Here is a 17979-nt window from a genome sequence, read left to right as displayed (position 1 = left end):
CTCTTCAGCTCAAGGCTAGCACTCTACCACTTGAGCCACAGCGCCACTTCCGGCTTTTTTCTTTTTGCTTATGTGGTGCTGAGGAATTGAACCCAGTGCCTCAGGCGTGCAGGCAAGTGCTCTACCACTGAGCCACCTTCCCAGCCCCCCTTTTCTTGGTTTCTAAAACAAAGTATGACTAGCCTAATATGCCAGTGGTGTTCCAATTAGGACCTCGTTTTTTTTTCTTTTGATTTAGGAGTGAAATGATACACAGTTAAAATGATAGACTGTTACAGAGCTAAAATGATAACTAATATAGATGCTTTCGAAATTTATAAATAATTTCACAGTTCAGGTTGTCATGTGCTTATCTTCCCTTTCTATAATTCATTGTCTTACTGGTGTTTAATGAGTGTGAGACTCCTGTTTCTCCCCCCCCCCACCAAAAAAAATATTTTTCTGTTGAGAAGTTGAATGGGATGATAGAGTGGGTTAAATGGCACAAAGTTCTATTTATGTTAAGGGAAAAACTGGTGGGTCCTCAGAGACTGACTCCCAACTCCTTTCTGTCATCCTTTTCCCTTTGTATCTCCTGTAACTCAGTTCATCAGAAGATTTTATCTATAAAAGAAGCCTTTCTCTAATCAGTGGGGCACATTCTGCTCATGTTAGAAACTCTTTGTTCATAGGCACTATTTTTTTTCTGATTCTTTACCATAAACAAAATCCATTCAAATTACATTCATTGGAAGTGTTAAGATCACAGCTAGAGAATAGTTCACTCTATAATAAATCTTTTTAACAAAACCCTTCATGAAAGCCTTTTTTATTTTTTTTACATTATAATTTGTACTTCTCAGCTAGCATACCAAACTAGACTCAGTAGTAGTTTCCCTACTCCCAATCTTAGAAGAAATATTTCCTTTTCTGTAAATTCATTATTCCCATAGGAAAAAGGTCTAAGCACATTACTACTGAAGTCAGGAAGTTCCAAGAGAGAGGAGTTAGTTATTTTATGGCCAAATAATATACATGTTCTCCCACTAGAATACTGAATAAAATGGCTGGCGGCCTCTGAAGTTTCCTGTGTGGTTAGTCTTTATGCTAATTTATGTGGCTTTTTTCTGATAGGATGATATTAAAGATGGATTTTTGGCTTGCTTCATTTTTATATTCATTTTATGTATTCATTCATGTACTAGGGAATTGAACCTAGGGCCTCACCTCTCGGTGTTGCTAAGCAAGCATCGTCCGTCTTGAGCAGGTCTCCACCCCCTTTTTAATTAGTTACTTTTGCTGTAGGGTCATGCTTTTTTGGCCAGTTGTGCTGGGCTACAATCCTTTTACTTGTGTTTTCCCAAGTCCCCAGGGATTACAGGTACTAGCCACATTGCCCAACCACTGGTTTAGATAAAAGTCTCACAAACTTTTTCTGCCTAGACCAGCCTCAAACCACAGTTCCCTGATCTCTGCCTCCTAGATAGCTAGGATTACAGACTAGAGCCACTGTGTCCACTTTGTCTTTTTTTTTTTTAAGAAAAGGAAAGGAAAAATGTAAACGTTGGTTAAATCACAAGCATCACAATTGAAATTAGATGCAGTAATGTATGACCAGCCAAATGTAAACCACAAAACTATTATAAAGTATGTATTTTTGAATCAAGTGTAACTGTTTGAATTATCAGTTCTTACATATTAAAACAAACATGATTACAGTACTGATTTTTGTATTGATTCCAATGCATATAGTATAAAGCTTGCCCAAATGTGTCTCTTTCCCTCTACCAATTGTGAGTTGATCTTGGCAAAATTATATATTCTCTCAGTTTCCTTTAGGTTCTGAAAATCAAAGCACATCCTAGATACGTAATAGGTGTTAGTTACTTTTTATTAGAAAATGTGTTGTAAAATAAGTTCAAAACTTCCAATACCTAAATGTTGTTTTCAACCTTTAAAGGTTCAGCTTTTCAGGAAAAGAGGAATAAAAAGCAAGAAATACATCTTTACAAGTGACTGAATGTTAGAGTAAAGGCGTTATGACAAAGAATCAGCTTGTTATGGGTGATGTAAGCATCTAGCCTATTACATAATAACACAAAAGTAGTTTATAAAACACTTATCACATATCCACTAAAAATGTACTTGATAAATGCTAACCTCCATATTATATTGTTAGCTTCTTGAAGTTAAGGATGTATAATCATTTATCTAATACATTATTGGCACAAGGGAAGTTTGATTTAGTTCTATTAAATATAAGTGTCTTTAAAGCAAAATTATAAATGTTGTGCTGAATATAAATGATAGCTTAAGGTAGTTTCCTTCATTTTTATTCATGTTAATGTCTTTGTCCTGTGGGCTATAAAGGAATTAACTTGAGTGGAAAGTAGAATGTCACTTTAATGGCTCACACAGCATTCTTGTTTGAATTATGACACTTTTGCATCTTTTCAGAACTTTTCTAGAGGGTTGTAAATACTAATAAAAGGTATTTTAGTTATGCTTAAATACTGTTTAACAGATAGATGTATGATGCTTGATGTATTAAACACAAATAAGAGTAAAAAAGTACTGTCCTGAGATCCAAATTTCCCACTAAATTTCCTTAAGCTTAATGAAAAAAATGAATTAATTAGGGCAAAAGTACTTGATAGACTGCTGGGCAAAGAAGGAATTGCCTTTTTAATGGTTTGTTTGAGAAGTAATGAAGGAGGAGGAAAAGAAAAACATCAGTCTTGTGAAAATTTTATTGGTGAATATTTAGAAAGTATTAATAGAAACTCTGATTATATAACCCTCAGCAGTCAAACTTTTATTCCCAGAAGTTGACAGTCACAGGGCATGAAACCAATAATAAGTACATGCTTAAAGTTCGAAGACATATCAGAAAACTAGTTATCAACCATCCAATATTTACTAGTTCAGCCTTCTGGAAATTGACCTTTAATTCACTATCGCAAGTAACTGATACCCAGAAATAACCAGTGTAGGACTTTCAGAACAATGAAGACTCTTTCCCTAGCAAAATATCAATTAACTGGCAAAATAATTAAATTAAATATTTAGCAAAGTAAAATGACACTCTTTTACAGTCTTTGGAATCATCCTAAGGTCATATAGCAAATGGAGAAACATTCATTCAAGAAAACCTACTTAATTTTAGAACAGCATTGATGGTACTTGAGCCACATCCCATTCCAGTGTTACAGAATCCCTATCCTCAAAAGAATGGGCCGACTCCCAGTCTAGGGTTACAATTTCTTCCTGGAAAGCTAGGCCCATTCTCATCTTTTTACTTTTCCCTCCATGCTCCATTTACAGATACTCTCTTCTAAGTACTCATCGCTAAGAGGACCAAGTATCTTGTTTCTCCAAACTGCCTTCACTCCAGTTCAGCTAGCCAGGAACACTGAAGCCCGAGCTCTACCATAGTTCACTGTGAGGCAGTTTCCATACCATGAAAGACAAGCCAAGAAGATCAAGGGCTTTCTTTTCCCCAACCCCAGGGCCTAATATTAGAACGTGTTGTCATCTGAGAGAAAATGAGTTACTGTACCAAACCAGTGCAAATGATGCAGGAGCTGTACCCAGGAAGAAAGATAGGCCATAGACGTGAAGAGCCCTGATGTTATTTGGAAAGGGGAGTAGAGAATTCTGTGCCTAATGATATGGCTGAAAACAACACAGATCTTGCTGAAGAGCAATTAAAAGGAAACTAGTAACTCCATAGTATATCAAAACAGAGCTAGCCAGGGAAAGAATCAGCCAAGAACAACAACCCTCCTGGGTTGGAATCAACTCTGAGGGTCAGGAAAGCAGGGTTTATGTGCTAGGCTGCACCCAGTCAGGAGCAGTCTTGGGAGGATGTGGGGTAGACTTGAAAGCATTTTGCATTCTGCTTGGAGACCCATTCGCACAAAACAAAACCTCAATTTCACAAAGGACTTAAATGTAGCCTCTAACAAAACAATGAACAATAAGCTACTCTGACCCAGGGCAGCTCCTAGGAAATGAGGCTGTGGAATAATATCACAGTCATCCTTGGCAGTCTGGGAAACTATGTACATGCCCAAGGCAAAACTTCCCAGGGCAGTGAGAGTGGGGACTTTCAAGCTGCTATTTCCCTGTCAGCACATAGGGCAATCGTGCAAAATCTCTGAACATGAATAATGGTCTCCAAGACACCCTTTTATTATTTAACAGTGATAAAGATAAAAGGCTGGGTGGAGGGCTAAGCATACCCTTCAACCAATAAATGGTTTGTATTAACCCATGGGAACCCCTACGTAAATGAGACTGAAAAATAAAAATGTGAGCAGTCTGTAGGATTCATCCAGCAACTCACTAAGTAAATAAGCAAACCACTACCACCACCCCAGTGGCTATGGGAGATAGGGAAATCAATATCTACTGCTGCTAAAGTACATTATCTAAAATATCCATCTGTCCAAAAATACAGATCATGAGATCTGGAGAAAAACATAACAAAGCAGGAAAATGTATAAGAGCAGTGTAGTCAACAGAATCCACTTTTGACAGGGAACACATGATACACTTTGCTAACATGATAGACTTCAGGCATGGCAACATACACCTTTGATTCTAGAACCCAGGAGGTAGAGGTAAGGTAGGAAGATCACAAGTATAAGACCTGCCTGCGCTACATAGCAAGACACTGTCTTGGGGGGGGGCGGGGGAAGCAACTCAAAAACTACTACCATTTTTAAACTAAAGAAAATAATGCTTAAAAAAAATGAAAGAGCAGTGTGTGATTGCAATGTCTTATCAACTAGAGAAGATAATAGATTTTCTAATCAAATGGGAATTGAGGAATTGAATTTTTTTTTGGGTGGGGGGTCTGGTCATGGGGCCTGAACTCTAGGCCTGGGCACTGTCCCTCAGCTCTTCAGCTCAAGGCTAGCGCTCTACCACTTGGGCCACAGCGCCACTTCTGGCTGTTTTCTTTTTGCTTATGTGGTGCTGAGGAATCGAACCCAGGGCCTCATGCATGCAAGGCAAGCGCTGTATCACTGAGCCACCTTCCCAGCCCCAGGAATTGAATTAATATAATACCCTAAATGAAAATAACTTCAACTGGCAAATGAAAATAAGCAATGAACCTGAAGTTGTGCCTACAGAGGTATATAGTCATAAGGACCAGGGTGGGAGGTGGGCAGGATATGGAATAAAAACATTGGAGAAATGTGGCATTTGACTAAGCACACCAAGATATAAATAATGGGAATATCAAAAATAGAGAGCAACAGAAAAAAATAATAGAAATATATAACCCAGATTTCATGAAGAGCATTGTTAAATATCCAAGAAACTCAAAAAAGTCTTAAGGATAAAACATGGGGAGATACACAGACATAGTGAAAATGTTGAAAGACAGAAATCTTGAAAGCAAAGGAAAACACATCTCAAAGGAAACCCCAATAAAATCAAGATTAAAGGGAAGTAAGAGAGAATGATGGAGACAAATCAAAGATCAGTAGATTATAATCCTACTGAAATCTAAAAACAGCAGAAGTAGAGTTAAGACTGAAGGAGCAATTGCAGCAATATTTATGTGGTCATTCATTGATTCATTTGTTCAGTAGTTTACAAATTACTCTGCTATCTAATAATTATTTCTCTTTTATTTGTTATGTAATTTGCCTTCCTTATTATGATGTCCATGGGCCCACATTATTGAAGTTGGGACTTTTCTGTGTTGTCTAAATATTTGTAATTACCATGTATCCACATATTTTCATGGGTCTTTAAAACTAACATTTAGAAAGTTACATTCCATATATTTCCATTTGCCTCATCTCCACTGTTTAATACATTTTTATATTAATTACTGCTTGTAATAATAAAACCAAATTAGTAAGGAAGAAATAAGCATCATGGTTAATCACTTAGACTTTGGAGTTAACTAACAATACTTGTTATAGAAGATGAAGATTAAGTGGGATAATGAATACATAGTACTTCCTTAAAATAATACCTAACACAGTGAAACAGAACAATAGTTGTCATTTTTTTATCATCACTGTAATCTCCTGTAGTCAGAACTCTTGGTTCCAAGTGACAAAATTCATCTCCTACCAAGTTGTGCAAAACAGGAAATTAGTGGTTCATATTATTGAAAAGATCGGAGTTAGGTGTGTTACCAAAATCTGTACATTTAAGCTATTTTAGCAAGATTCTGTCTCTAAGCAGTTCTTAGCTTTCTTTTGGGGTCATTCTTAGTTAGCTTTCCTTTCATCACAGTAAGATGTCCTATATCTTACCAGTTAACTAATCACAGTTTTTTTTTTTAATCTTTTTCTCAGGGCTGGGAAGGTGGCTCAGTGGTAGACCGTTTGCCTTGCATGCATGAGGCTCTGGGTTCGATTCCTCAGCACCACATAAGCAAAAAGAAAAAAAACAGAAGTGGCACTGTGGCTCAAGTGGTAGAGCGCTAGCCTTGAGCTGAAGAGCTGAGGGACAGCGCCCAGGCCCAGAGTTCAGGCCCCATGACCAGACCCCCCTCCCAAAAAAAATTTTTTTTAATAGCAAAAGTCTTAAGTAGGGCTTACTCTCTTTGTCCTATCTAGGGTTACATGCTCATTCCTTCACTTTACACCCCTCCAAGAAAATGAAATGTTCTGCTTGTCCAGGCTGAATGAGAACATCTCCACCCAACACATGGAACAAGAGCGAGGAAGGTACTAAGTGTCCCCAGAAGGAAAACAAGGGGCTCTTAATGGATGAAAGTTAAATAAATATCAGGTATCAAAACAAGCAGATTCCCAGTGCCGTATATGTTAGAACATGCAGTAACACCCCAAAATGTGATTTGGCACTTGAGAAAACAGTTAAAAATGAACCTGAAATTGTCATGGACTCAGGCAAGCCTGTTTAAAGAGGTGGGGTGCTTTTCTACAAGTGAATAGACAAGAGCTTCTATCATACTACTGTGTGTTCCTTGTACTCGGTGTATATTGAGTGCACACTGCACCAGTGTATACTGTGCGCACTGTACCGTGGACAGGGAAGTTGCATAGAAAACACTGCCTCAATTAATTAGGTCAGGTAGCATGGTAAAAAAAATAAAAAAAAAATCTCAGGACATTAATAATTATTATTATAATTACTGTGAGAGTTTACTATGTATAAAGAAGATGTTTTTATGTTTTCTTATCACAAGAACTGTGAGGTAGGGCTGGGAAGGTGGCTCAGTGGTAGAGTGCTTGCCTTGCATGCATGAGGCCCTGGGTTCAATTCCTCAGCACCACATAAGCAGAAAAAAAAAGCCGGTACTGTGGCTCAGGTGGTAGAGTGCTAGCCTTGAGCTGAAGGGCTGAGGGACAGCACCCAGGCCCAGAGTTCAGGCCCCACGATCGGACCAAAAAAAAAAAAAAAAGAACTGTGAGGTAAGTAGGTATTATGCTCCTTTTATAGATACGGAAAACAATCAATAGTTTGCCCTATGCCTTGCAGCTAATACCTGAGAGTAGGATTTGATTCTGTCCCATTCTCTTAAGCCTCTGATTTTTGTCGATAGATTGTGTTGCTTGGCCTCTTGAGTCCTTTCTATAGTAAGACACTTTGGTTTAATTATCTAAAGAATCCTTCTCAAAAATCATGTTATGGTTTAAGGATTCACCTTAAATTGGTTCATCATTCATTTTGAGTATCTTTTAGGATTGTGTGAATCAATTAGAACATCCATTTATTTTTACATATATCTTCAATCATAAAAAAGAGGAAGAAGAATATCACTTTGGCTGAGAACACTGTTTAGTGTGCATAGCATTGTCAGTATTCTGTGTAGCCATAAAGGAAAGTCCTTTGACAAATGTTCTTCCACTGGGGCCTCACACACAGAAAATAAAATTTGGCAGACACAAGAGTGATTAATGTTAGAACAGGGAAAAGCTCCATCTGCGTGCCTGCTCTAGTGCACTGTTCGTGTGTGAAGTGTAATGCAATTCTGCCAAGCACGTTGCTTCGTTCTGCTTGGAGGTTTTAGCTTTCTTCCTTCCTTTTTTCTTTCTCTTTATTGCTTTCTTTTTTCCTTCCTCCCTTTTTTTCTCTATTTCAACCTTTGAATCTAGATTCCAGTCACTTTAAAAGCTGTGAAGATGTGCTTATCTACAAATAGCCTTGCCTCATCCTCATTTTTAAACAAGGTGAAAATTAAAACTTGAACAATTTTCTTGTTTGATAAACAGGTTTAAACTGTGGGAAAAGATAAAGCAAAAAATGGTACCAATGTTCAGTTTGCTGTGTTGAATGTACTCATTCTATGTAAAACAGAATGTGTTACCATAGCTTTCCTTTTTTCAGAGATGAATTACGTAAATGTGGCTCCTCAGAGCCACATTTGACGGATATTAGCTATTAATATAATAACTGGAGGAAAAAAATGTGAGTTACAATGTGGCCCTGGAATAAGATTGTCTGGGTTTATATCACAGATCCTTCAGTTACTAAGTATAAGTCGGTGTCTGTTCATTTAATGCATTTGAAATGGGATAGTTTCCTTATCTATAAATGAAGAGAAACAAATAATGCCTCCCTTAAGTATAATTGTAAAGGCATACAATGACAGTGCTGTGCCTCACATAGCAAGCACTTAGTGTTAACTTTTTCTATCATCCATTCATAATACTACCAGTACCACTATTACTCAACATTTCAAATATCTAAGAAAATACAAGGATCCAGAAACTCATTAGTCCTATTAGTGTCTTTTAAAGTTATTGTTCATAAAACAGAGGTTTATTGTAAGCAGACATGGGCCTAGGCACGATGCAATATACTAAATACTAATGTTAAAATTTATATAGTATACTTCTTGTCATGAATATCCTTAATTGGCTAAAGGTAGTGACAGGAATTAGATATATAAGTAAATTTTAATACAACACTGTGATAGGCAGAATAGTGGTCTTTTCAAACACGTTCACATCTTAATCCTCAGGATCTGTGAATACAATGTTACCTGGCACATTACCAATGTGATTAAGTTTAAGGACCTTACCATAGAGCATCGTGGACTACCCAGGCAAGCCAAGCTTAATCACTTGGGGCATTAAAGCGGAGAATTAGTCTGGTGTAGCACAGGCCTATAATCTCAGCATTTCTTCATAGGCAGAGGATTTCAAGGTCAGCTTTTTGCATTACATAAAGAGGCCATGTCTTGAGAAAAACAAAAGCAGAATCTTTCCTTTCTGTCATCAGAAGGATTCTATATATTACTGGCCTTGAAGATAGACATATGGGGTCTAGGAACCAAATACTATACACATCCTCTTACAAGTATGTGGAATAGACTTTCCTAGAGCTTCGCAAAAGAAACACAATTCTGGGGACATGATTTATAAAGTTCGGAACTATAAAGTTAAGTATTTGTATTCTTTTAAGCTACTAAAGTGTACTACTATATAGTGATCTCAGAGGAAATACAAAGTCAGAGAAAAGAGATATTGCCTCATTGCATGAAGCTTACAGTAATGTTAGAAAGATATGAACCAAATAATCACACACATTTGCATTAAATTATTATGCTTTGAAAGCACATTATCTAATGTTACTAGAAGCAAGTCTTATACTGAGAAAAGGAGAAGAAAAAAGAGTGCTTTAGGCAGAGAAAACAGCATATTAAAAACCTGTAACTGGCAAAAACATGGCCTGAGGCTGAAACAAAGAACTGTGTGACTGAAACAGAGACAGAGGGAGAGGAAGGACAGAATGAGTCTAGAGACCTAGACAGAGGCCAGGCTAAGCAGCTTCTATAGATCCTCTGAGAGATTTCAGCCTTAATCTAAAATCAGAGTGGAGGTGGCATGATTGGATTGGAGTGTGAAAGGATCACTGTGGCTGTTGGGTGGTGCCATGCATGTGCATTAGAGGTAGGACACTGTTTCACTGGCCAATTTAAGGACATTTAGAGTGTAAAATAAAGGTAAAGTGATAAGCAAGATGCAGGATGATGTGAAGTAGAGAAGTCAAGATTACCTCAGGTGAGGCCTTCAGATCTGGCATGTGGTCGGTGATGCCATTCACTACGATGGAAACATTGGAAAAAACCACTTATTTCCCACAATCATACTGGCAGTTTAAATGTTATAGTAAATAGGGACTTCTAAAAATGACTGAATTGTATGCCCTTTTGCTATCTGCATGAAGCAAGTCAACTGCTGATACTTGTGGTAGTTTTGTGTCATTATATCCAACCACACTGACTATTAAAGACATATTTCTTTTTTGTGGAGGGGGGCAGTCTTGGGGCTTGAACTCTGGGCCTTGGCACTGTCCCTCAGCTCTTCAGCTCAAGGCTAGAATCTACCACTTGAGCCATAGCACCACTTCCGGCTTTTTCTGCTTATGTGGTACTGAGGAATTGAACCCAGGGCCTCATGTATGCTAAGCAAGCCCTCTTCCACTGAGCCACCTTCCCAGCCCTAAAGACATATTTCTTAATAGAATTTTCCTGAATTCCATTCATTTAAAATGCAGTTATTCTATGACACCATCAAAGACATATTTCTTAATAGAATTTTCCTGAATTCCATTCATTTAAAATGCAGTTATTCTATGACACCATCTGAATGTGTCATTCTTATAAGCTTAATAATAATAATAATTAGAATAATACACCAGCCTGGCGTCAGTGGCTCATGGCTACTCAAGAGGCTGAGATCTGAGAATCAGGTTCCTAATCAATCCAGAAAAGCCTGAGATTCTGTCTCCAATTAATCAGCAATTGCCAGACTGAAAGTGTTGCTCAAGTAATAGAGCAATAGCCTTAAGCAGAAATGCTGAGGGACAGCACTCAGGCCCTGAGTTCATTCATGCTGCAAGACCAGTCAATAAATAAGTAAATAAATAAATAAATAAAGCCAAACTAGAAATTCAAGGCTCTTGAGTTCTAGCCCCAGTACCAGTACATACAAGCACAAAAATACACCCCAACTGATAGAATTATCAGGATTAAACTCACGGATTATAACCTTGTAGTTGTTTATCTCAACTTACCTGCTCTACCTATAGTAGAGTGTTAGTGCTAGCTGTTAGTGGACCTTAAGAGCAAATTATTAATTTTTCAAGGACTTTGCAAGCTGGCTGTTAGTAACTTCAAATTAGCCAAAATGGAAGAACTAATACCAAAATTGGGAGATAATTTTGAATGACACATCTTTCTGCTACAAATCTTTCTTTCTACAAAGCCTAGTTTATGTTTATGTTTAAAATTTACCACCACACCATTGCTTGGCCTCTTAATTACTATAGCATTCAACAGGATAATTTAAATACAGAAAATACGGAAATGAGATTCTCTGTAATCTTTCTGATTTAACAATATTGCCTGTGTTATATATTTTCTGTTGTCTTCTTGGGATTGTCCCTATTGTTGGATATCTTGAGTATTTCTAAAGAATTTTACTTGTGGGAAATACATTACTTTGAAACATTCTTCAACTGACTGTGTTTTCCTCTTTACTTGATTGCTCAGATTAAGCAATACTATTTGGTAACATGGTAAAATTTTAGTAATTACTAAATCCAGTTCATAGGTACATATTCATTACACTTTCTTTAATTTTATGTGTACTTGAAGCTCTTCATAATTAAAGGAAGATGAAAACAGCAGACTTCCACAGACACAGGTTGGCCAAAATTCTCCTTGCAGGCCTTCCAAGGCCCTTTACAGGCCCATCCCTTCTCACTTGGCCCCTGGGGGTTAACTAATTCCTTACTTTGACTTACTGTTGCAACCCCTACTTTCTTCTTACGGAGGAACTTACAAGCATTGGTAGATGTAAGTGACTTTATAAAGATTAAATGTTCAGAGTGTACCTATTATATTGGACTAGCGTACTTCACATGAAAGCCATTAATACTGGGAAAGTCTTCAGTAACCAAAGAAGCCCCAAGTATGATGAGTGCATCAGCCTCCCTCTGAAACTTGCTAGAGCAGACAATCTTGGAATGACTCCAAGCCTCCCGCCCTGGTTCAGTAAGTCAGCTACCCTGGTAACGAGCCCTACAGTCTGTGATTTCATGTGTGCTCAATAGGATTCTACTGTACTGCTTGCTTTAAATAAAATACTACACTAAAAGATCACAGAGACAGCAGCAGCCAGAAGCAACCACCACTCCTAGAAGTGCGGCAGCAAGGAAAACCAATGCAATTACTAAAACTGAGAAGACTGAGAAAAGGCCCCACAGAGCTGAAAGTCAGAACAGATCACAGTTTACCAGTGGTATGGGTGTCTGTGTTTAAAGAAGGGACCCTATAGACTAGAGAACCAGATATCCAAGAAAAAGACAAAGCTGGAGCTAGTACCTAGAGCAGAAAGAAAAGTCCCAAACTGCAATCAGTTGCTGCCACTGTACTGAAGGATTATTGGCAGAATGAAACTTAACAAGATCAACCCAGGGACCCAGAGGAAGATGGGTAAGGCCAGGCTCTGGCTTTTAAAACAGTCCTTTTACAAGAACTATTTGAAGCAACAAAAGCACCCCTTGCCCAGTTGATATAATAATCTCCCACTAAATCCGCACCTCCTCTTTTATTTTTTGGTGGGGGGGAAGTCATGGGCTTGAACTCTGGGCTTGGGTGCTGTCCCTGAGCTCTTCAGCTCAAGGCGAGCACTCTACCACTTGAACACAGTGTCACTTCTGTTTTCTGGTGGTTAATTAGAGATAAGAGTCTCACGGACTTTCCTGCCTGGGCTGGCTTTGAACCATGATCCTTGGATCTCAGCCTCCTAAGTAGTTAGCCTCATGAGCCACCAGGACCTGGCATCTCCACTTCTTCAAGATTTCTTCTGCTAACCTAACCCTGAAGACCAAGCTTGCATCACATGAACCTTTCAAGGGACAAATGATATCAAAACCGTACAAGAGCCGGGTGCCGGTGGCTCACGCCTGTAATCCTAGCTACTCAGGAGGCTGAGATCTGAGGATCTCAATTCAAAGCCAGCCCGGGAAGTGGCGCTGTAGCTCAAGTGGTAGAGCACTAGCCTTGAGCTGAAGAGCTGGGAGACAGTACTCAGGCCCAGAGTTCAAGTCCCACAACCGACAAAAAAAAAAAAAAAAGTAGAAGAGGATCTGAAGCTTAGACAGTAATTTCATTGTAGTAAGATTTGGGAGATGATAGAAATACATCTTTTATAGTATGTGTAGTTGCCTACACATGGACATTTTTGAGGACACTGGCTTCTAGCTATCCTATTGGCCTACACACAATTAATCCTATGTGTTTCTCCTGATGGGATTAGTAAGAGGCATTTAGAGAATTATGAAAGGGCTTATGCAGGAGTTTCCTTAGCTGAGGCTTGCCTGGGAGTTTAGCTAAATATAGTTCAGCATGATGGACTAAGGACAAAAAACTCACAAGGACAGAGCAATTAGAAGCCTGCCTCTTAAAACAGGAGAAAAGCAACTAGAAAACAGATGGAAGTGAACCACCTATTCCTTTCATTTTGTGCATCAGTGGTCTGGTGTCAAGAGCTTCCTCAAAGTTGATTCCACGGGGATTGGAAAGTCACTGCTTTCTACATTCTGAAAGGTGGGTTCAGACAGTTTGTTTTTCAGCGCCAGTACTAGAGATTGAACCCCACCTGGGTGTGCTGTGCTTTTTCATTCAAGGCACTCTTTGCCACTTGAACCACAGATTCATTTCCAGAGTTTTGGTAGTTAATTGGAGATAAGATTTTCCTGGGCTTTCTTAACCCAGAGGGCTGGCTTTGAGCTGCAATTTCTAGATCTCAGTGTCCTGGGTAGTTAGGATTATAGGCATAAACCACCAGCATCCAGTCAGACACAATTTTCTTATGTCAATACAAAAGGAAGATGCCCATTATATTAAGCTAACAAATACTTGTTGAATGAGTATCAGAAGTATGCCTCTACTTTGAAAGATAAAGAACTATGAGATAAGCCAGGGTAATTAAAATATCACAGAGACAGCAACAGCCAGAAGCAACCACCACTCCTAGAACTGGGGCAGCAAAGAAAAGCAATGAAATTCCTAAAACTGAGAAGACTGAGAGTCAGACTTCCAAGAACAGATCACTGCTTATCTGGTAGTACACGTGTCTGAGTTCAAAGCTAATCCTAGCTACTCAGGAGGCTTGAGATTTGATGATCCCAGTTCAAAGCCAGCCTAGGCAGGAAAGTCTATGAGAGTCTTTTCTCCAGTTAACCACAAGAAAACTGGAAGTGGAGCTGTGGCTCAAAGTGGTAGAGCTCTAGCCTTGAGCAAAAAGGAGCTCAGAGACAGCACCCAGACTCTAAGTTCAAGTCCCATGATGGACCACAAAAAAAGAAAAAAAAGAATTAGGAGATAGTTGTTACTCTTAATGACCTTTATATATTTCTTATTTTATGTTCATGCTTGGTTATCTTTTTTCTTAAGGCTACTGAAGACTCACAAAACCACACTGGTGAGCCTGGTGGAGATGACTACAAAAAGATGGGAACGCTTTTTGGTGAACTGAACAAAAACCTCCTCAATATGGGCTTCACAAGGATGTACTTTGGAGAACGAATTGTGGAACCTGTAATAGTCATCTTCTTTTGGCTTATGCTGTGGTTCCTTGGCCTGCAAGCCCTTGGACTGGTTGCTGTTCTTTGCCTTGTCATCATTTATGTGCAACAGTAATGAATGAGTTGCTTGGACATTTGGAAGCCATGTATGTAATTGATGGAGTTATACATTTTGGCTTTTTGAAAGCCAAAATATTTAATTTGTTTTTTTGATTGTGTGTTGACTGTTTTGTAACTAAATTTATAAGTGGATGTCATTTAAAATTGAACCAAATTCTTTGTTATAACAAGGTTCAATATATATTTTGAATATATATTTTATTCAAAACACTTATTTCACTACTGTGATTTATATTTCACTTTAGACACCTATATCCCCACTCCAAATCTTAAATAACATCACCAACCAATGAGCAGGGAAAATAAGTTGGAGTTCACATCAAGCAGTATAGTTCTTATAGAGTTTTAATAAAACATTTTGGGAAAAAAGGAAATGAGCTAAAAATAAGTTTTAGTTGGAAAACTGTTCTACCCTCATCTCCATCAAATAATTCCACATTATGTGGGAAATACTTGTCTGTTGTCCCTTGCTCAGCCTGAACCAAGGTAATTTAAATTATAATTACTACATACTACCTTAATATTGTGGTAAGAATGAATAAAGCTAGCATATTACTAGAGATTGAAAGGAACATATTTATTGCTGGGACGTTCTCAGGTTAAATACAACTTTTCTGTAATGTAACATTCAGGCCTGAGATTTCTTCAGTATATTATTGACTTAGACAATTTTGGTGCTAATTACTTTTTTGTGGATTTTTTAAAATATCATAAGCCAAGTCCATATTTGGCTTCATCCTAATGTAATACCTATCTTCTTGTATCTAACCACTTGCAGATTTCAGTGTATTTTTTTCAAAAAATATAATTTTATAGTTCTTTTGCAGTTATCTTAAGAGTTACAACACTGTATTTCCTATCTTGGCATGGATTCCCCCCAAAAAATTTTATATTTTATTGTAATTATTTAAAAATCTGATCATCTTTTTGATAACATAGAAAGTACAGTATTATAGTATAAAATCAGATGCTAAAATTTAGAACTTAAAACCAATTTTAATATTCTGAGATTAAAGCCAAGTCATTAATTGGCTAGCCATGTTATTAATGTTTCTTAACTCAGTTCTGTGGGGTTGTATATTGAAAAGCATTTCTTTAAATACACTTTGAAAACAGAAGTTGGCTTTAGTGACACTTTTTTAGAGGACCTTCAGTCTTTCCACTTTCATCTCAAAGATTATTTGAATAAAGAAGTAGATAATCATCTAGGAATTCAAATTAAAAGCAATGAAAATAGACAATGGGCATTTTCCTTTGGTAGGGTGCTGCTAACTGAAGCATGTTTACTCTTATGTTTTGTAAAGTTTTACCCAATCCAATTTCACAATTTTATTCTGTGAGTTCTCAGTATCTTTCATCCTGAAACAGAAAATAATGAAAAACATTTAACTTTAATTTCTAAAATCAGATAATCCTAAACAAAAATACTAGTTGGGGGCACAAAAAAGTATACTTTAGTATACATTGGTATAAGTGTGGGCCTTTTAAAATTTGGGTTTTGGAAACAAAAACTTTGTATTATATCATTGTGTTTTTAATTGGGCTTGAGAGTTTTTACAGTAACTTTTATGAGCTTAATGTAGGTACAAGTTGTGTGAAAATTTTGCTTTGTATACCATAGAATTGCAAAGTTTTCAGAAGAAGAGATTTTGTATATCTGCATAGAACATTAATAAGCATATTCTTGTCTATTACTATCAGAAATTTAATTTCTCTTTAAAATGCAAAAGATAGTATATATTGTAAGGAGTGTGGTTCTAACAGTTGAAAATAATTGAAATACATTGAAAATGCATTGAAAATACATGAAAAATAAGTCCTAATATTGAAAGTACATTAAAATACCTTGAAAATCAAATACATTGAATTGAAAATTCACTGTTGAAAATAAATTAAATTGAAAATACATTTTGAAAAGTCCTAATATAGTCCTGGTTTAGTATATTGTCAATACTATCCATTTCCATGTTGGTATTAATAAGGTATGCATTAAATTATATAAAGAAATAGAGAAGATTTTGCTTTTCTTCTTTCTACATATTTTATTGACTAGTGCAGAATGCCATGAAATCTTTTGGCAAAAATAAGACACCAAACTTTGCCAAAATGTTTTCTTTTAAGAAATATAATAGAATGAAGTCTTCATAGGTATCCTTAAAAGGACAAGGTAATTTCTTTGTTTCCTGGCATAAGAAATTAAATTGAAAACAATCCTCAGTCATTTCATTGCAATTTTAGAAACTCAATGCCTATGAATAAAGAAATAGGAAATTATAATGTTAAGATTATTAGACTATTAATGTATACATCATCCATTCTGTCAGCCCTTGATTCAAAGGATAAAGGTTAATATCTATAAAATAAGCTGAGTATATAGATGGCAAGAGTAAATCAATTTTCCTTAAAATAAAAACTCAGAATATTGTGGAATTAAGTCCTCTAATTTTTTTGTGTGCCAGTACTGGGCTTTGAACTCAGGGCCTGAGGACTGTCCCTTAGCTTTTCATCCAAGGATAGTACTTTATCACTTGAACAACAGCTCCACTTCTAGTTAATTTGAGATTTTTTTTTAATGCCATAGACTTTCCTGTCTAGGCTAGGTAGTGACTTATGGAACCATGATCCTTCAATCTTAGCTTCCTGAGTAGCTAGAATTACACGTGTGAACCACTGATGCGTGGTTTTCAATCTTCTACTATCTTAAACAGTTAAGTACAAAGGTATTTTTTCATACCTAATTACCAGTCCTAGTATAGTCTACACTATACAGACTACTAGTACAGCCAGCTTGCACTGACATATCCAAAAGCCAATAGTATACTTGATGTGTCTGTGTCTGTGTCTGTGTGTCAGTTTGTGTCTGCCTATGTACCAGTCCTGGGGCTTGAACTCAGGGCCTGGGCTCTGTCCCTATGCTTTTTCACTCGAGGCTTGAGCCACAGCTCCATTTCCAGCTTTTTGGTGGTTACATGGAAATAAGAGTGCCAAGGACTTTCTGGTCCAGGTTGGCTTGGAACTGTGATCTTAGATCTCAGCCTTCCTGAGTAACTAGGATTGCAGGCATGAGCCACCAGCACCTAGCAGTGGTGTACATTTTTTTAATACTTTCAGTGACATTAAGTTGGTGGCTTAAATTGATTATCCTGAAAGTATTCATACCACAGAACATTGACCAACCCTACAAATAAAGGATCTTTTTCCTTGAGAGCCACTGCTTAAAAATATATCTGTACACTGATTCATCACCCTAGAGACCACATTCTCATTTCTATTCCTATAGCATATAAAAAGGGAAAAAATGACACATTTTATAAAAGAGAAAATGAAAGAAGGGAGGGAGGA

The 17979-nt window shown here is 37.2% G+C and overlaps 1 protein-coding gene across 1 annotated transcript; it reads left to right on the top strand.

Moving 5' to 3' along the window:
- Nucleotides 1-11847: 11847 nt before the first annotated feature.
- On the top strand, nt 11848-16646 carry LOC105991149 (chromosome unknown open reading frame, human C4orf32). The gene is made up of 2 exons (XM_013023737.1): nt 11848-11997; nt 14312-16646. The coding sequence occupies exons 1-2, from the start codon at nt 11848-11850 to the stop codon at nt 14630-14632; spliced, it is 471 nt and encodes a 156-aa protein (XP_012879191.1). The 3' UTR covers nt 14633-16646.
- Nucleotides 16647-17979: the final 1333 nt, after the last annotated feature.

The sequence above is a fragment of the Dipodomys ordii genome, unplaced genomic scaffold (genome assembly GCF_000151885.1).
Source record: "Dipodomys ordii isolate 6190 unplaced genomic scaffold, Dord_2.0 Scaffold70, whole genome shotgun sequence".
NCBI classification, from domain to species: domain Eukaryota; kingdom Metazoa; phylum Chordata; class Mammalia; order Rodentia; family Heteromyidae; genus Dipodomys; species Dipodomys ordii.
This window is presented reverse-complemented; position numbering and strand designations above follow the sequence as displayed.

Coding starts and splice junctions, on each gene's coding strand:
- LOC105991149 (XM_013023737.1), top strand. CDS start 11,848: ATGAAAGCCATTAATACTGGGAAAGTCTTCAGTAACCAAAGAAGCCCC. Junction 11,998..14,311: donor TCAGTAAGTCAGCTACCCTG/GTAACGAGCCCT, acceptor AAAAAGAATTAG/GAGATAGTTGTTACTCTTAA.